At 42.2% G+C, this 15,351-nt stretch overlaps 2 protein-coding genes across 3 annotated transcripts in view; both read right to left on the bottom strand.

The window, feature by feature from the left end:
- The window catches only part of SEPTIN9 (septin 9), a 142,529-nt gene extending 139,172 nt beyond the window's left edge, over nucleotides 1-3,357 (bottom strand). The window contains exons 1-2 of one of the 2 annotated variants that reach the window (XM_021288573.2): nucleotides 3,297-3,354; nucleotides 702-788 (exon numbers count right to left, since the gene is read on the bottom strand). In XM_021288573.2, coding sequence (XP_021144248.1) covers nucleotides 702-783 — 82 coding nt within the window. In that variant the 5' untranslated portion in view covers nucleotides 784-788; nucleotides 3,297-3,354. Of the gene's footprint in view, nucleotides 1-701; nucleotides 789-3,296 lie in introns of both variants that reach the window. The other variant, XM_065034700.1, reaches the window with a different exon arrangement.
- Nucleotides 3,358-8,828: 5,471 nt separating this feature from the next.
- LOC135575242 (uncharacterized) lies at nucleotides 8,829-15,229 on the bottom strand. The gene is made up of 6 exons (XM_065034710.1): nucleotides 14,597-15,229; nucleotides 14,243-14,364; nucleotides 13,331-13,669; nucleotides 11,985-12,332; nucleotides 11,272-11,375; nucleotides 8,829-10,446 (listed from the first exon to the last, which is right to left on the bottom strand). The coding sequence occupies exons 2-6, from the start codon at nucleotides 14,313-14,315 to the stop codon at nucleotides 10,339-10,341; spliced, it is 972 nt and encodes a 323-aa protein (XP_064890782.1). The 5' UTR covers nucleotides 14,316-14,364; nucleotides 14,597-15,229; the 3' UTR covers nucleotides 8,829-10,338.
- Nucleotides 15,230-15,351: the final 122 nt, after the last annotated feature.

Raw genomic sequence — 15,351 nt, forward strand, 5'->3', positions numbered from 1 at the left:
GCACTGACAACCGTAATATGACAGTCTTTACTAAATTCAGTACAGAGAAGGCTGCGCACAAGTCTCTGCATCACTCACCCAAAGATACCATTTGTACAACATTGGTGCCTCCTCTTCTCCTCTGTGCCACAAAAACACAAGAGAGGTTACAACCAACCTGAGATGCTTTTATATATGGATGCTATAATTTTATCTTCATGTCAAACATCCTGGTTTGTTTGCTAATGAGTAATCAAGCATGATATGCAAGGTAACCTCTTCAGAAACTTTGTATGACTATAGAGTATCAAATATAATAGTAATGTGTTCTTCAAAAAATTTGTGTCCAGCTGTTGTCCGCCCCTAAATCTTAAATTTCATGGCAGCAAATAGCACACTTGCCTTTCAGAGGATGGGAAACATCCTCAGTCTCTGTAAGCAGCAAGTCAGACGCTTCACAGTCTCTGAAAAATCAGGCACTGCAGCACATCAAACCAAAATTTTGTATGTAAAAACAAGTACTGAATACTAATAGCTTACAATTCGGTTCAAACTGGCTCAATATTGTCTGTTTTTTTACAATGTCTCAAAGAATTACTCAAAGGACAATACTCTCATTTTTATCCTGGAGGAGTATATGGAAGCAGCAGTTGTCTCTTACACACTGGGGTTAAATGCAGGCCCTTTGTGGTAAGGTAAGTATTGAAAATAAATACAACTACCTGCATCATCCACCCATGGCTGATGGTCACATTGCAGAGATTTCTCTGGAGTGGGTTCTTCTCTTTTCATTTGTGAGCTCATTTTTCCTGAGAGGAAGACTCCAAGTTAAACATCTATCATTAAGACTAATCTTCAAAAGAATTTTAATGAAGCAGAAATCTTAAATGTAGAAAATTAAAGAGGCTTCTGTTTTATCCCTACTATCTAAATCCTGTAGGCAACATGAAAGTCACTGAAATACCTCTAAGCCTGAATAATGCAAAATGTACAGATGAAAAACTTCCTCTGATGAATATTTGATAGGAATAGGCTCAGGATGGGAGGTGGAGAACATTCTTTCACCCACATGTGTCTGTATGTACATGCAGAAAGCACTAGAGATTTAGATACTGCCCTTACCATGAGGAGCACAACTGTCAGCTGCTGTCCCATCAACCCAGCAGGGAGCACGTCCCTCTGCTCACCACAACCTCCCCTGGCAGGTACATCAGTCTCTTGACCCTGCTTGCATATCGAGCCCCTCCACACGACTGACTCATCTACCTGCTCAGCCTTAAACTGCTTTAGGAATTATGTTTTCTTATTAAACACAAATTACACATCAATAATCTCTCTCATTAACTCTTTTTGTGTTGCTACCAGCTCTACACAAGGTTTATTGTGAGTCTCTCAGGCAGCAGTACCTTCAAGGTCCCCTGTCCTCAGCCAAACCATACCATGGATACTACTCAAATGACAGAGCAGTTTTGTTTGCCTGCCACTCCCAGGTACATGCTATATTTGAGCACAGCTCAGTATCAGGCCGGACAAACTACAAGGAAATTAAACCCTAGCACAGACTTTCTGAATTATGCCACCAGCAGGAGCCTTCAGGAGCTGGTTGGACAAGCACTGAACTCCTGGCAAGGTCTAGCCCTAGGCACAGCTAATTAGTTTTTGTAGTAGAGGTGTGGACCTGATGACCTCTCAGAGTCCTTTCCAGCCCTACACTTCTATCACCTCTGATCTTCACTGGCTTTAGCCCATTAGTTCTGCTTTGGCATCTGCCAAGGTGCCTCTTCCCATGTTTTGGTACCATCCTGTACATTTTCCCGTTCTCTTAAAAGGATATATTTTTAACAAGCCAGTGTTTTCCCTCATTAATGGAAACACCCAGAGGGGTGGCAAGTGGTGCCTCAAACCAAGCATATGAACAGATATTAATAAAAATCCCTATGCTATCATACCACTAATCACAAATATGCGATCAAGTGTTTTCCAGTTAAGTACTGAAGCCAACTCCTACTGTAATATCCACCATTTAAAGTCTTTTAAACATACTTCCAGAGATATGAAAAAAAGGAGGCAAAAAGTAAAACCATTTGAGACCTCAGAGTATTAAATATGTGTTTCCTTCTAATAGCCTCTGGTATTTCCTTTTCCTCCAGCTGTAAAGAATCTCATAGTAACAACCTCCCTTCTCCTTGCTCCACAACAGGCCAGGCCTTTTGACAGCATTAAAGGCAGCTTTAACTGGAATCTGATGTAGTAAATTGAAGCACCTCAGAGCCCACGCTTGTTGTTCTTGTGGTTCTTGAAGACGTGTCCTGTTTTGTTACAAAGGAAATGAGTAGCACACAAAAGCGGGGAGGGAAAGACCAACAAAGAATAAAAATGCAGCCTCCAACTCTCACAAACCAAACTTGCTGCTAAGAAGATATGTTGCCAACACAAACAATATGGAAAAATTCACAACACAGTGTCTAGTTGCTGAGGCAATGCATGAGCCTTTTTGATCATAGGCTCGCAGCACAGTTGAAAATGGTAAAAATACCTTAGGAGCTAATTTAAGAGACCTGTTAGAGTAAGGACAGTCACAGACAAAGCGCTGTACCAGGAAGGTGATGGCAGTCAATACGCAAGATGCGTGTTACTACATTTAAAACAACCACTAAGACATAGCAGAGCTGCAAAAGGTTATAAAGTCACCTCATTTGCTTGCTGGCTTGGTTGAGACCACTGCTAGATCAAGCACAATGCATGAGCCATGGCTAAGAGCCATGCTGGGTGTATGGAGACAGTGGGCAGGTACAGCACCTTCTTCCCACCAGCACTGCTCTGGTACAGCTTCCTCAGAGCAGAATACATCACTCCTCAGCTTTTCCAAACACCTCAGGGACTTAAACTATAAACACTTCTCACTCTTTCCAGGATAACTTTGTACTGACAATTATCACATTTAATTTACTTTCAAAAATGTATTGTATACCACTCACACAAGGTCATGTTTTACACAGGTAACACAGCAGGTTAGCACACAGAGCTGGATTGCTTTTCTGAGAGCAAGCTTCTCCCAGAATACAGTAATGATGCTTCATACGCTCCTCTAATCATGTTCTTCCCCATAACCACCACAGCCTGCTCCAAAGCCCCAAAGAACAACAATTCAGCTATCATCTTATAGTACTTCTAATATAGAGTTGCTGGACCCATAATTACTAGAAAACCGTCCAAAACCAAAGAAGGAAATGTATGACAGGACTAAAGAACACTTCTCTACATTTTTTTTTTTAATAATGCAGCTTTAAAACCAACAAGAATAATACAGCACTTACCCAAAAATCCTGGCTGAGAGCTCAAGCAAACCAGCCTCCCCTCCTTCTGCTCCTGATTTATACTGTGAATCCCTGAGCGCAAAAGCAGCCCCAGCTGCACCTCATTGCCCGTTCAGTTCAACCGCAGGAACCTTCCTGGGGGAATTAGTTTCCTGCCTCCTCCTGCTCTGAGATGGACTCTATACCCACCTGTGTAGTGTTAGTAAATTAGGGTTGCTTCAAGGGGACCTTTGTACAGCTGAGCACACTTAATATTTACTATAAAAAAGTTACTTCAACCAGCAAAGGATCTTTCAGAACTAATAATATATTGCCAAATAATCTGTAAGTTGGTCTATATATGACTCAAATCAAAGAGCATTCAAGAATCTCTTTCATATGAACATGTTAACACCAACCTTGGGATGATCAAACAGCTGGGCCACTTGGCAGAATTCAGTAGCACATCACAACTGCCATGTCCCAGCTCAGAGTGACTAGTACAGTCTGGTGTCAAATTGAACTAGAAATACGCAGAGGAGAGATGTACAAGTACAATGTGGAAATGCCCAAAGAAAGTGATGTAGCACGTGAGCTGAAAGGCTCTTTCTGTTGGCAGGATATGTACACATCCTGCAGGGATGCTTAAGGTGTTACTATCTGCCACCCAGCGCTGATGCAGAATAGGCTGCTCAGCGGTGTGGCTTGTCACCCTGCAGGATATGTAAGTGGTCATAAACACCCTATTCAAATCTCCACTCTAATGTCAGAGGTGCTATTTGAGATAAACAAACCACACCAAAAGATAAAATCTCAGATTGTATCATTTGTGACTGACAGAGCAAGGTCAGCTGATAATAGGTTTTGGTGACAGAGATGTTATAGTCACCGACCACAGAGAAAAGCCACTTACAACATGCCGCTAGCACAAGCCAAAAGTTCTGATGAAAAAAAAAAGAAAGCAGGCATGGTGTAAAATCAGGAGATGCTTTCTCATGAGTCTTTGTGTTAGGAAGTAGATGAGATCAAAGATTAAAAATCAAACCCTTTCAATGTGAAGTAATGAAAGTGGTGCCAGCTCAGAGCTGAAGAGGTTTGATTGTCATATTACCCTTTTCTGCCTCATTCCATACAATAACAGAATAGAAATACGCAGGACATGTTTATGTTGGTGGGCCTGCATGATCTGCAGGAATGAAAAGTGCTTTACTGCCTGACTCAGCCTCCAAGTTGCTGCGTGGCCTGGGTCCAGTGGCATCAGCAACCTAGTGCCTCGCTTCTCTTCTTTAAAATGGAAAAAAGCAGAATATTGAGTTAATTAGTGAATGCATAATGCTCTGAGCAGATCAAGCCTTATTCAAATACTGGCTGTTGCCAGTAGGACTGCAGCTCTGCCCCAACTGCAGGAGTATCAGAGCAACCATGCTGAGCCAGCAAGGCACGTTTATGTGGTCAAGAGGTTCTTTATTACAGTGTGAACTTCGTGCTTTACAGATGCTTGTTAGTAAACCACAAGGAGAACACTGTCAAAGCAGGCCCGTCTTGAGCCAGCAAGGAACTGTTTCCACTGACTAACCTGGCGGCCACAACCAGCTGTAATACAGAGCACAGCGTGGGAGACAGACAGTGAGGGACTGCAGGCCAGGTCACCCGCTGATGAGGGTTCAGAGAAGGACTTAGCGAGGCTGTGTCCAGTCAGCTTGTGCACCTGAGTCTTTCTGCTCTGCAGAAGCAGCGCGACAGCCCTTCCTAGCACACAGGAACCACCATTTTCTGAAGAACATTATCACGAGTCCATCTCCCAGGACAGTGACAAGCCACACCACTGAGCAGCCCATTCTGCATCAGCGCTGGGTGGCAGATAGAGACGTAACACCTCGAGCACCCCTGCAGCAGCCAGGCTGCTGCATCTTTACCACAAAGACCACAATACGTTTCTTGAGGCGTGAGAGCAGCCTAAGAGAAGCTAGCTGAAGAAAGCGGGTATTAATTAATGTAATCATTTTTATCATGATTATTTCTGCCTCTCTTTTTGTTCCACCAAAGTGGTGCCCTCAGGTCTAAGTGAATAACTAGAATTGAACAAACAGCCCACCTCTGCCTCCAGCCAAGAGCGCTATTTGCTAACGTGCCATGGTCATAATGGTGAGATTTAACAATAAATGAACCAGGAGGACAACAGACATCCTTTGGAGGATGGATGCCTCCTGCTTCACCCAGTTCTGAGCACGTCTCAAAGCTGCAAAGCCTCAGACTGTTCATTTGAGTTTCTCTATGAGCTGAAAACCTCCTAGAAGCTCTCAGCTGTCTCCTGTTTTGGCTAAGACCTAAATATAATTATTTCTGCATGCAAAAACTTTATTTCCAAAACAGCCTCTGAAAGGGAGGAGTATGTGGCTCTCTAAGGAAGGCCTCTGTTTTTAATTTTAGCTTTGACAGTCATTAGGAACTGTAGTTTCTTCACCTGCAGTGTGTACACACACACATGCACAGTTTCAAGTTAATGGCTTTTTTTAAACGTTGAACTGGTTTTCTCTTTAGAGAGAGTTTTGAGTCCAAAAGCTGTTAGCATCACCAACCGCCATCGTTTTCAGGAGATTCCTTACAAAACCTGCACTATGAGCAGCACAGTGTACGAGAAGGAGAGTCACAGAGAAATCCATGGGGATGGTACGAAGTACTTCTTGAATAAGTTTCTCAGAAGTCACAGGCATTTGGACAAAATGTCACCTCACCATCCACCCTTAAAAAGCAGACGAGACCACAGCTATATACCTTAAATGTCACTCTCCCACAAGCTTGCAGTCAATGATGTCTCTGACCAAACATAACATAATGCAGGTGCAAACCATGAGCAGTGAACTTGTGTCTGTGGTTTCTCAGGAGGCTGGTCTAGGAAAGGCAACACGTACAGAGAGAGAGCACCACAAGAAAAGAAAGAGCGGAGCTAATATCACATCCACACCTATTGCCCTCTGTGTCTTAATTCAGAAGATTTCTTGCATGCTGCACATTGCCAGTATCCAGTCATTACTGAAGTATTTGGAATAGTATTAGGAACTATGCATGACAATACAAATACTCTAAAAATAGATGTTGAGCAGCAGAAAAAAATCATTAACTAGAGCAGAAGCATATTAACCAAAGACGTCAGCTTAAAAAAATGGCACTGAGAAGACATTTCCAGCACTTCAGAGCTCTAAACCATGTGAAAATCAAACCTGTGAACTACCAGAAAAAGCTGCATGTTTTCAAATTGACTGTAAGCTGACTGCTAAAACACGATGGCGAGTGTTACAAAACATTCAAAAAGAAACTAAATGCCTTGAAAAACAAGTGCTTACAAAAGGTTTATGCCATGAATGGAAATATATTTTTCACTCACAAAGGGACCTTGAGAAATCACCAGTCAGTGGCTTGTCTTCACCAGAACCAGCAGTGCTGCATGTATTTTGGTCATATCCTCCAAATAGTAACGGAAGGTCTCATACATGAGTTGTTGGAAATTATCACAGGCAGCAGCCAGTGGCAGACAAGTGGAAGAAAATAGCTCCAATGTTGGCTTTTGAAATATGTCACGTAGTACAGAAAGCTTCTAGAAGCGTACAAACATTTGTTTGCAGGATCGTCACTGGGAATAATCCAGTGTCCTACAATATGTTGCAAGCCACTACAAGAGGAAAACCTACTTCTGTCCCATGTGTTGTCCTCCTGAAAAAAGTTTTGTGGCTCCGCTCGGCTTATCAACCTCCTTGGTGTCTGAGTTAAAACGTATTTGTCAGATGTGCTTTAGTCAAAGGGTGAAAATGCTTTTCTTAGTTGAATTTTATTGAGCCTACGGGTTCGTCAGTGGCAACCTACATGTGCTGGCTGGTCTCTCCAGTTTTGCAAGTAAGTAATTATTTCTGATGAGCTCTCCCCTTCCCGCAAGCTCAGCCCAGGCCTCTCCATGCAGACCTGGTCCCCTGCGTCACTGCTGACGTGGTTTGTACCCCACCTGTTGTGGTTTCTCTGTGCTGATGCACTGTCCTTGCTCAGCTGCCTCGGCTTTCTCCACCCCGTGAGGTCAATTCTGATACTGGAGCTGTAGTTCTGCTCCTCCATCCGAGGTTGTTTTGCTTCCAGCTGCGGTTTCTGTCCTTTATCCCATAAAATGGGGTTGGGGACCTCACTAATACCCTGAGACCATTCTCGCTGCTGGGGTCTTGGCTTGTTCTCAGAGCCTTACACTGCACTTCCCACCTCTCCTTGAAAATCATTTCCCTCTGCAGTGCAGGGACAGGAGATAAAAACAGCCAAGGCAACAGGATAAGCCCAGAGCAATCCTGTCTTCAACTCCGGAGATGAAAAATTCCATTTGTCTGCCTTCCAGGGAAGCTCTGAGACCACACTGCATTTTAGGACCTCTTCAGCCTTCCTGAACAGCAAATACCAAACGCATGCTGACACCACTGGGCTAATTTCCCCAGCAGTTCTCTTCAAGCAGTTAATTCACTACAACTTAGGGTTATTATGGGGCTGATGTTCTACCCCTCCACACAGATACAACTCATGAAATTTCTCACTATAAGCCATTTTCCTCAGCTAAGTATTACTTTTTTTCCTTCTTTTTATTTACCCCGAGCCAAAGAAACCACCTCTACTACTGTTTCACAGGTTGTTGGGTTTTTTTTACAGTTGTGGTCACATTTGCACAGTCGTATTGCTACAGAAAGCTGATGTCAAATGCCAGTTTGCTCATCTCGAACCTCTGTACCTTGTCTCTCTGCAAGCACTGCACTTTTCCACTAAACCTGCACCTTTTTTCAAAAACGAAAATGTGACACAGAGGGATTGACTATGGTCACCTTAGTTCCTAGTTTGGTATCTATTTTTTCCGTTGGGAGCAGCTTTGGGGTGTGCAGGTGCCAGGGGTGCCACAAGGCCACCTGTTACCATAGCAATGGGGCCTGCTGCGAGCAGCTGAGCTCCCATGGCGAGGGACACCCATGACAGGACAAGGGACTGTGCTGGGGACCCATTTGTGGGGACATTAGACAGGGACAACAGTGGTGAGGTGCCATCTCCTGCTCCAGATATAGCGAACCCTGTGGCACTCAGTCCCCCTGACCCGGTTCACTGTGCCATTCAAAGGACGGGACAAGCTTCTCCGGGGCCATCTTGTTTCTTGCCAGTCTCCATTTGACATTTTTAGTTCTTCAGGAATTTCATCTTAGCCACTGTGAAAGGATTGCATGAATATACATTGTGTTGTTTGGTATTTTATTCAGTGACCAGTTTTAAAATGAAAGAAATCCCACATGTAGATTATGTACATAAAGTGGAAAATAGTTATTATGTTGTCTGTTGAGGTGTTGTTAGGAGCAAGTTATACTGCATTTTGCAAGAAGACTTTGAATCACTCTATTTAAAGGAAAAAAAAAAAACCAAACCAAAACAAAACCAAAAAGAAACCAGTAAAAGAAACAGTGCATTCGATAACTTGCATTCCTTTACAAGATATGTGAAACAGTCTTTAATACATGTATAAAAATATCGAGCAACTGCACAAAGCCACAATCACAAACGTCATTTTATTCAGGTGCAGCTGTGTGAGGATTGCAGGTTCTGCCATCAGCAGACACCTCTCTGGTACAAGGTAAACCTGTCCCTCCTCCAGCAGATTTCCCCTCGGGTCTGGTACACTGCATTTCTCAAGTGACATTTGTAAGGCGATGGGCTGTCCCCAGTGACAGATTTGGCTGGGCAAGCTGTGGCCTCAAGAGCTCACCTGTGCCATAGCTCTAGCTATGAACTCCCATCGATGGCAAACTGGCCCTAACCCCTCAAAAAACTAAACAAATACATCAATACAGAAAAATTCCAGTCTCAGCCTGTCCCAGAAGCCACAAGCCAACGCTTTCAATCCTGCCTCTAAAGAGGACAACTTGACATACCTCTAGGCACGCAAGATTGTTGACTTGCCACAGTGGACCCAGCTCTGCAAAACAAAAACGTCCCCAGGGGAAGCCACAGCCCTTTCTTAGCTAGAGGAGAGTTAAGCTTATCATAGCAACCTGTTCTAAGCCATTACTAGACTAAATTTAGTTTCTGTTTAACTGATGTGAGTTTTTGATAAATTCCCTTGTTAAGAGTGATTTTGGATCAGACTCACCCATGCCAGACTGGAATACAGGCATTGGCGTTATCCCAGATTAGATCACCTTGCACTATTCAGTATAGAGTCATTGACCTGGAAAAATGCATTCTGCTTTGTAGCCCTAAGACATCTGGAGTTCGAGACACCACCAGCACATCAGAAATTTTTCTGCTGTCCCACAAAGCCGTCGTTCCTTGAGTCTAGTCATTTTGCATGTCAACCCTGTCAAGACGCACACCACACCAGCATCTCTGACAAAAGCAGTAATTCGAAATCTAGACTTGATTGCATTTTTATGGGACCATTATGTTCTTTGAATAGGTGAGCCCACACATATCTAACATTTCACTTATAATGCACTCTGCCATGAAGGTTCTGATTTGTCTTCAGAAGAGATTTCTTTGCTGTAACTGTTGAGAGTAGTTTACCTGAGCTCTTGGGCAGACCCAGCGAGGATTCAGAAGAGAACTGTTATCCGTGCATATGTGGATCCATTGAATATCATTAAACACGCCTGTTCTGGTCTTCCTGAGCACTTATCAAAGCTCAGAACCAAACTTTTAACTCTATCCCACCTTCCCTGAACGGGTTATTTATCAGTCAAAGAAATGAGCCCATATGTTGCATCTAACTAAACGCATAGTCCAAAAATACTACTTTCCACACAACACTGCAAACACATGGGCAGGATATGTGCAGTTCTCTACATTTTCTGTACAGTTCTCTACATTTTCTGTACCTTTAAAAAAAATAAGCTTCACAAGTTGTCAGAAAAACAGAAGCGGCTTGGGAAATGAGGCAGGTTTCTCCCTCCTCTGAAGAAGGCAGATGACAGGATTTTCAGTTCAGCTACTGCATCGGGCTGCTCTCAGAGAGACCTGTAAAGGAGTGGTTGATCCACGCATGGTCCCAGCTGGCAGAAACTTAATCGCCAGTGGAGTAAACGTTTCTGATCAAGGTGTTAAGTCTAGAACTGTAAGACATATCTTCATATACTGCATTTGGTTTTCTTTTGTGAAAGTATTTCTTCATCTGCAAAGCAAAGCAAAGCACCATTCAGAACAGAGCTTGAAAAGACCCTCACCAAGGAGGGACATAATTCACATGTTAGGAGTCCATCTGTTCAAAGTGGAAATGTACTTTGAAAATTCCCCTCAGAACCCAATGAGAACTTAGAGGATTAGGTGGAAATTGTCCTATCTAACCTATTTATATAACTTTCTATTCTCAGTCTGATGTAATTTGACTTAATATTTCCTTCAAGAGTTGAGTGTAACTGTGGCCCCAACATAAATGTTTATCCTTAGTTTGCTGCTGATGACACAAGAGACCAGTTTGGCTTTACCAGAATGGTGTCGTGCTGCTGGGTTTTAGCATTACTGAAGCCCTATGTGGAGGAATGAGACAGGAGCCTTGCCTGTGACCCATATTCTATTAATTTTGAGTAATCTTTATGGAGCTGAAGGATCTATCAGTGACAAATAATTTCTGGGCACTTTCTGCAGAGTATGGATATAAATAGTCCCATTAAAGGAAAAATAAATGTCACTTTTTTTCCTAGGACAGAGCAAAATTGTTTTCTGACAGCTGCTTTCAGACATTAGGCTATTTTATGACTTTTTGTTGCCCTTGTGTCCTCCCCAAACGTTCTCTTACATCTATCACAAGACTGGTGTGTACAGCTCCATTCCCAATTGACAGGGAAAGAAAAAGGAAAAAAGAAGCAAAATAGAATAGTGAGGTGCTTTGGGTTTATCAAATGTTTGCCTGACTGAATCGCTATTTACAAATAATATCAAGGCACTTATGCACTCAACACGGTTCAGTTTTGCTTCGGCAGGGTAACAGCGTACTTACATTGACGTGGTACATGGTGCAGCAAATCAGCGCAGAAAACAGAAGTGCTACCACGGTGATAAGACTGTATAAGACCCAGGAACTGCAGTACGTCTGGTCTGCTTCTGCATGTGAAATTATATTATTATTATAATAAGTATGAAAAAGTAGGGTTCTATTTTTATTATTTACTGTTCAGTAGGAATTCAGCTATCACCAGCATGCTACGCAGCCCCATTTCTCATCCCATTAACATCATTCCCTGGGCTTTTCTAGAGGCGGGTGACGACCGCAGGTGGCTTGTGAAGGGTCAGTGAGAACACTACAAAGGCCCTACCTTCCATACCACTGATCATTTAGGTCAAAGAACAGATGTTAAAAACACTAATTCATTTCCTAAAATTGAGCTATTATTCACACGCATGCTGAAGAGTTTGTTGTTGGATTTTGGCCTTTTTTTTTTTTTAAGATGCAGGATTATACCAAGTTTTCTCTTTTAAAATTCCCCTCTGGTTGCACAAGGCAGGTAGAAACACAGTGCCTGTCTCTGTGTCCTAGTACAGCAGGGTGCAGAGGAGTCTGAGCACTCTCTCCAAACTTTCCCAGGTATGGCAAATCCAGCCGTGAGTTAGTGCTTCACCTGTCCCAACCGAATTTCTGCAAGTTTTCAGTCCACCTTTTGTAATACAAGATGCCTATAGTCATTTATGATTAAACAAGCAAAAGGACAGTACCTTTAATCAGCATCATGGTGCCTCTACTGTTCACTAGGAGGAAAGATAAATTCTTCACCATTCCAGCACATACATATATATCACTGTCATTCTTCTGTAGGTTGTGGAGAGTTATCACTATTTTATTTTCTTGCTTTGAATACTCCAAGCGATTAGCAAAAGTAGAGGAAATATTTGAAGTATTCTGGCTTAAAACATGTAACACTCTTTCGGGTTGCATCTGAGTCTTGAGCAAGGAAATCTCTTCTTCTTCATGGGAACTTTTCAATGCACACGTAATGCTGACAGACTGGCCTTGCTGAGGATTGACATAGAGTGGTGACTGTTCCACAACTCCACTGGTTTTACCTGAAAACAAGAGAGATTATTGGCTACCACATACTTAACACAGTGCATTTGCACTAGGCAAAAGAGGATCAGAACCAAAAAGAGACTTAAGGTAACTTATAATAATAAAATAAATTGGAGAAGCAGTACATAATCAACAAGATGGAGTTCATTTGAGAAAACACAGCCAAGAAGTTTGAAAAGAGAAGCCTAAGGAAGGACATGATAAGTCTTCACAGATATAAATGACTATTACGGATCCAGCAATCAATTAGGTTTTGTATGCCTCGGGGACAGGAAAGAAAGATAACGCTGTGGTTTTTGGTAAAAATGCTTTGGTATAAATGGTCTCATCAGAAGGTTAGGTGCATAGAGAAATAGCTGCCAAAGAATATTATGAACTTAACCCTTTTCTAATTAAAAAAACAAGAACAAAAAAACCCACATAAAAATTCTTCCCCTGACCAGCAATGACTGCCGAAAAGAGCGCTTGCGTCCATTCATAATTTATTAATAAGAGAAAAACTTCACATCCCTTTATTCACTGATGCCCAACTTGCAAACCTTGCCCAGCACCAGTTTCCCAATTATTATCAATTTGTCGTTTCAGATGAAACAGTAAAAACAAAAGAGATTTGCAAAAACTGGAACCAAAAAAAGGCTCATTGCTTTGGTAGTTACTCATAAAGATTTGAGTGACTGTTTTGGAAAGAACTCTGGGTCCTCAGTGTCTCCAAACTGCTGCAGCAACCTGTGACTCATGTGAAAACCTGTAGCTAGGATTAAATTAGTAATGAACTGATGTTCTAGGGGGTTTTCTGGTACTGTTCTATCTAATGTGTTTTCTTCACCTTTTCAGGGAACAGACCCATACTTTCCTTTAAATCAGTACAACCCCTGAGCGGGCATCGGTAACGTCAGGTCAGACTCTCCCTCCCATTACACTTTCTTCCAATCTTTGATTTGAAATATATACCCGCATTTAGTAATTCATGACATAAAAGGTAGAATTGCAATACCTTTCACCACTACTATGGTTGTCTTCCCAATCAGCTTTTTGTGATGTTCTTTGTTTTTAACATACTTAATGCATTGGTAGATATTGGAATCAGATTCCCGTGCATTGTTCAGAGTTATCCTGAGATTCCTTCCTTCTTTTGAATACTTGACACGATTAGCCAAAGCAGGAAGGATATATGAAGTATTGTGCTGGGAAATATACACCACATTGACCGGCTGTATGCTAGTTGTCAAATACATTCCCACTTCATTTTCTGAACCTTTCATTGAGCAAGTTATGCTGATGGAGTATCCTTCCAAAACACTGATAATGTCTGTTGACTTCTCATTTTCTTCACCTAAAAATAAGAAATGCAATTTAAATTATAATATCAGAGTTCCTCTTGATCTATTATCAAAGTAGTTTTCAAAAACAACTACTCTGTCAACACAACAGCTCTGTAAGACTGGACCTTAGTCTTGTTATCTTGTATAGATCATCTCTTGGCTGTCCTAAAACTTACGGTGTCTTTCGTTCCCATTGATCTGTGCAATTCAACGTCTCCCCAAAGCTGAAAGGGACTTGACAAAAAACATTGGCTTCTGGCAACTCATGCAAAAAATTTAGTCTGCCCTCTAGAAACAGAACTGCAGAAGGTGTAACTCCAGCCTATACCAAGAAACACAGCTATAAAACATATGAGACCCTTAGAGTTCTCTGACAAACTCAATATCAAAAGAAACTGAACAGTAAGTGCTAATGCAATGAACAGTGAGGAATAGAGGGATCGAATGGGAAACAACGAAAAGAAATTACATCGCAAGCAAGAGAAGAAATATTAAATGTAAAGTATTGCATATCTAGGAAAAACAGAAAAGAGAAAGAAAATACTGAAACTTGTGAAATGTAGGAGCATCTATGTTGTACGTACCGTCGTGGCCAGGGAAGCAGGGGAGAAGCAGAAGAAAGAGGGATGCAGTTGGGAGCCATGATATCCATAGCATTTTCAGAGGTCTTTTTCGTTGTTCTCTATTTGCCTGATGAGTTAACGACCTGAAGAAAGGGTTGTATGTCACGAGCTGGCCTGTTTTCTTCCAGCTACATCAGCTGTCTGCTAAAAAAAGTTAGCAATGTGCTGCTAACATGCATGAGGGGGAAGAGAGATTTCTCTCGAGGGGTGTATCTTGGTTTTGACTTCACACTTAAAACACCCACAGTTTCCTACTACCAAACAACCCCCAACAGTGAGGAGAGAAGTAAGAAAGACTCTATGGTAAGCACCTACCTTCCCTCCACAGTCAACAGAGAGAAGTTAGGTTCAAAGTCGTTCTTCACAATGCTGAAGTTGGGCAATGATCTTCCTGTTGTGGCCTTAATGGAAATGTTGGCACTTGGTACAACCAGTTCAGTCTGTCAGTGTCCCACGGGCTTAGCAAATGCAAAAGTTTTGGCTTTGTGTGGAGCAGGTGGATGCTTCATTACTTCAGGTAAACCTTAAATTGTTATACAAGCCCCGCTCACAAATCTTGTGTGTGATGTGCATCTTGGCAATGACAATGTGCACGATGTGTCAGCATGGTTTGAACCTCTCACATGCCTCCTGGCCTCACGTTTCATAAACATTCCAGTGGTGTCTGCAGTACCCAAGAGCTGCTCACTGCCAGCAAAAGGGAATCTCAGCTCACATGTAGCTACTGCTGCCTCTCTGATATGAGGAGAAGCTCTTCTTGCAGGCCCCGTTCCCTGTGTGAATACACAGCGACGAGGGATGTTCCCAAAGAGTTCATTGAATGCTTGAAAGCTCAGAAATTTCATCAGTTATTGTAAAGAAAACAGAGTTCAGTCAGGTTGTGAAAGAAGCTTTCAATTAGCCCTACAAAGGCTCTCTACATGATACATAAGCAGATGCCAGGAGACATCCTTACTCCCTGCCTTTTCTTTTGTAATGTTTAAGAAGTGAATCACGACAATAATACTGGATTATGAGTTTGGGAATCACGTGACGGTGATGCTTCATAAAGGAGATGAACACACCAAATA

This window comes from Columba livia, chromosome 18, assembly GCF_036013475.1.
Source record: "Columba livia isolate bColLiv1 breed racing homer chromosome 18, bColLiv1.pat.W.v2, whole genome shotgun sequence".
Taxonomy (NCBI): Eukaryota; Metazoa; Chordata; class Aves; order Columbiformes; family Columbidae; genus Columba; species Columba livia.

What these genes read in the sequence shown, in the direction of transcription:
- LOC135575242 (XM_065034710.1), bottom strand. Translation starts at nt 14,315, where the DNA reads ATGCTATGGATATCATGGCTCCCAACTGCATCCCTCTTTCTTCTGCTT. An exon ending in AACCATAGTAGTGGTGAAAG is followed by an intron (nt 12,333 to 13,330) that starts GTATTGCAATTC and finishes TCTTGTTTTCAG; the next exon opens with GTAAAACCAGTGGAGTTGTG. An exon ending in GCACCATGTACCACGTCAAT is followed by an intron (nt 10,447 to 11,271) that starts GTAAGTACGCTG and finishes TTTGCTTTGCAG; the next exon opens with ATGAAGAAATACTTTCACAA.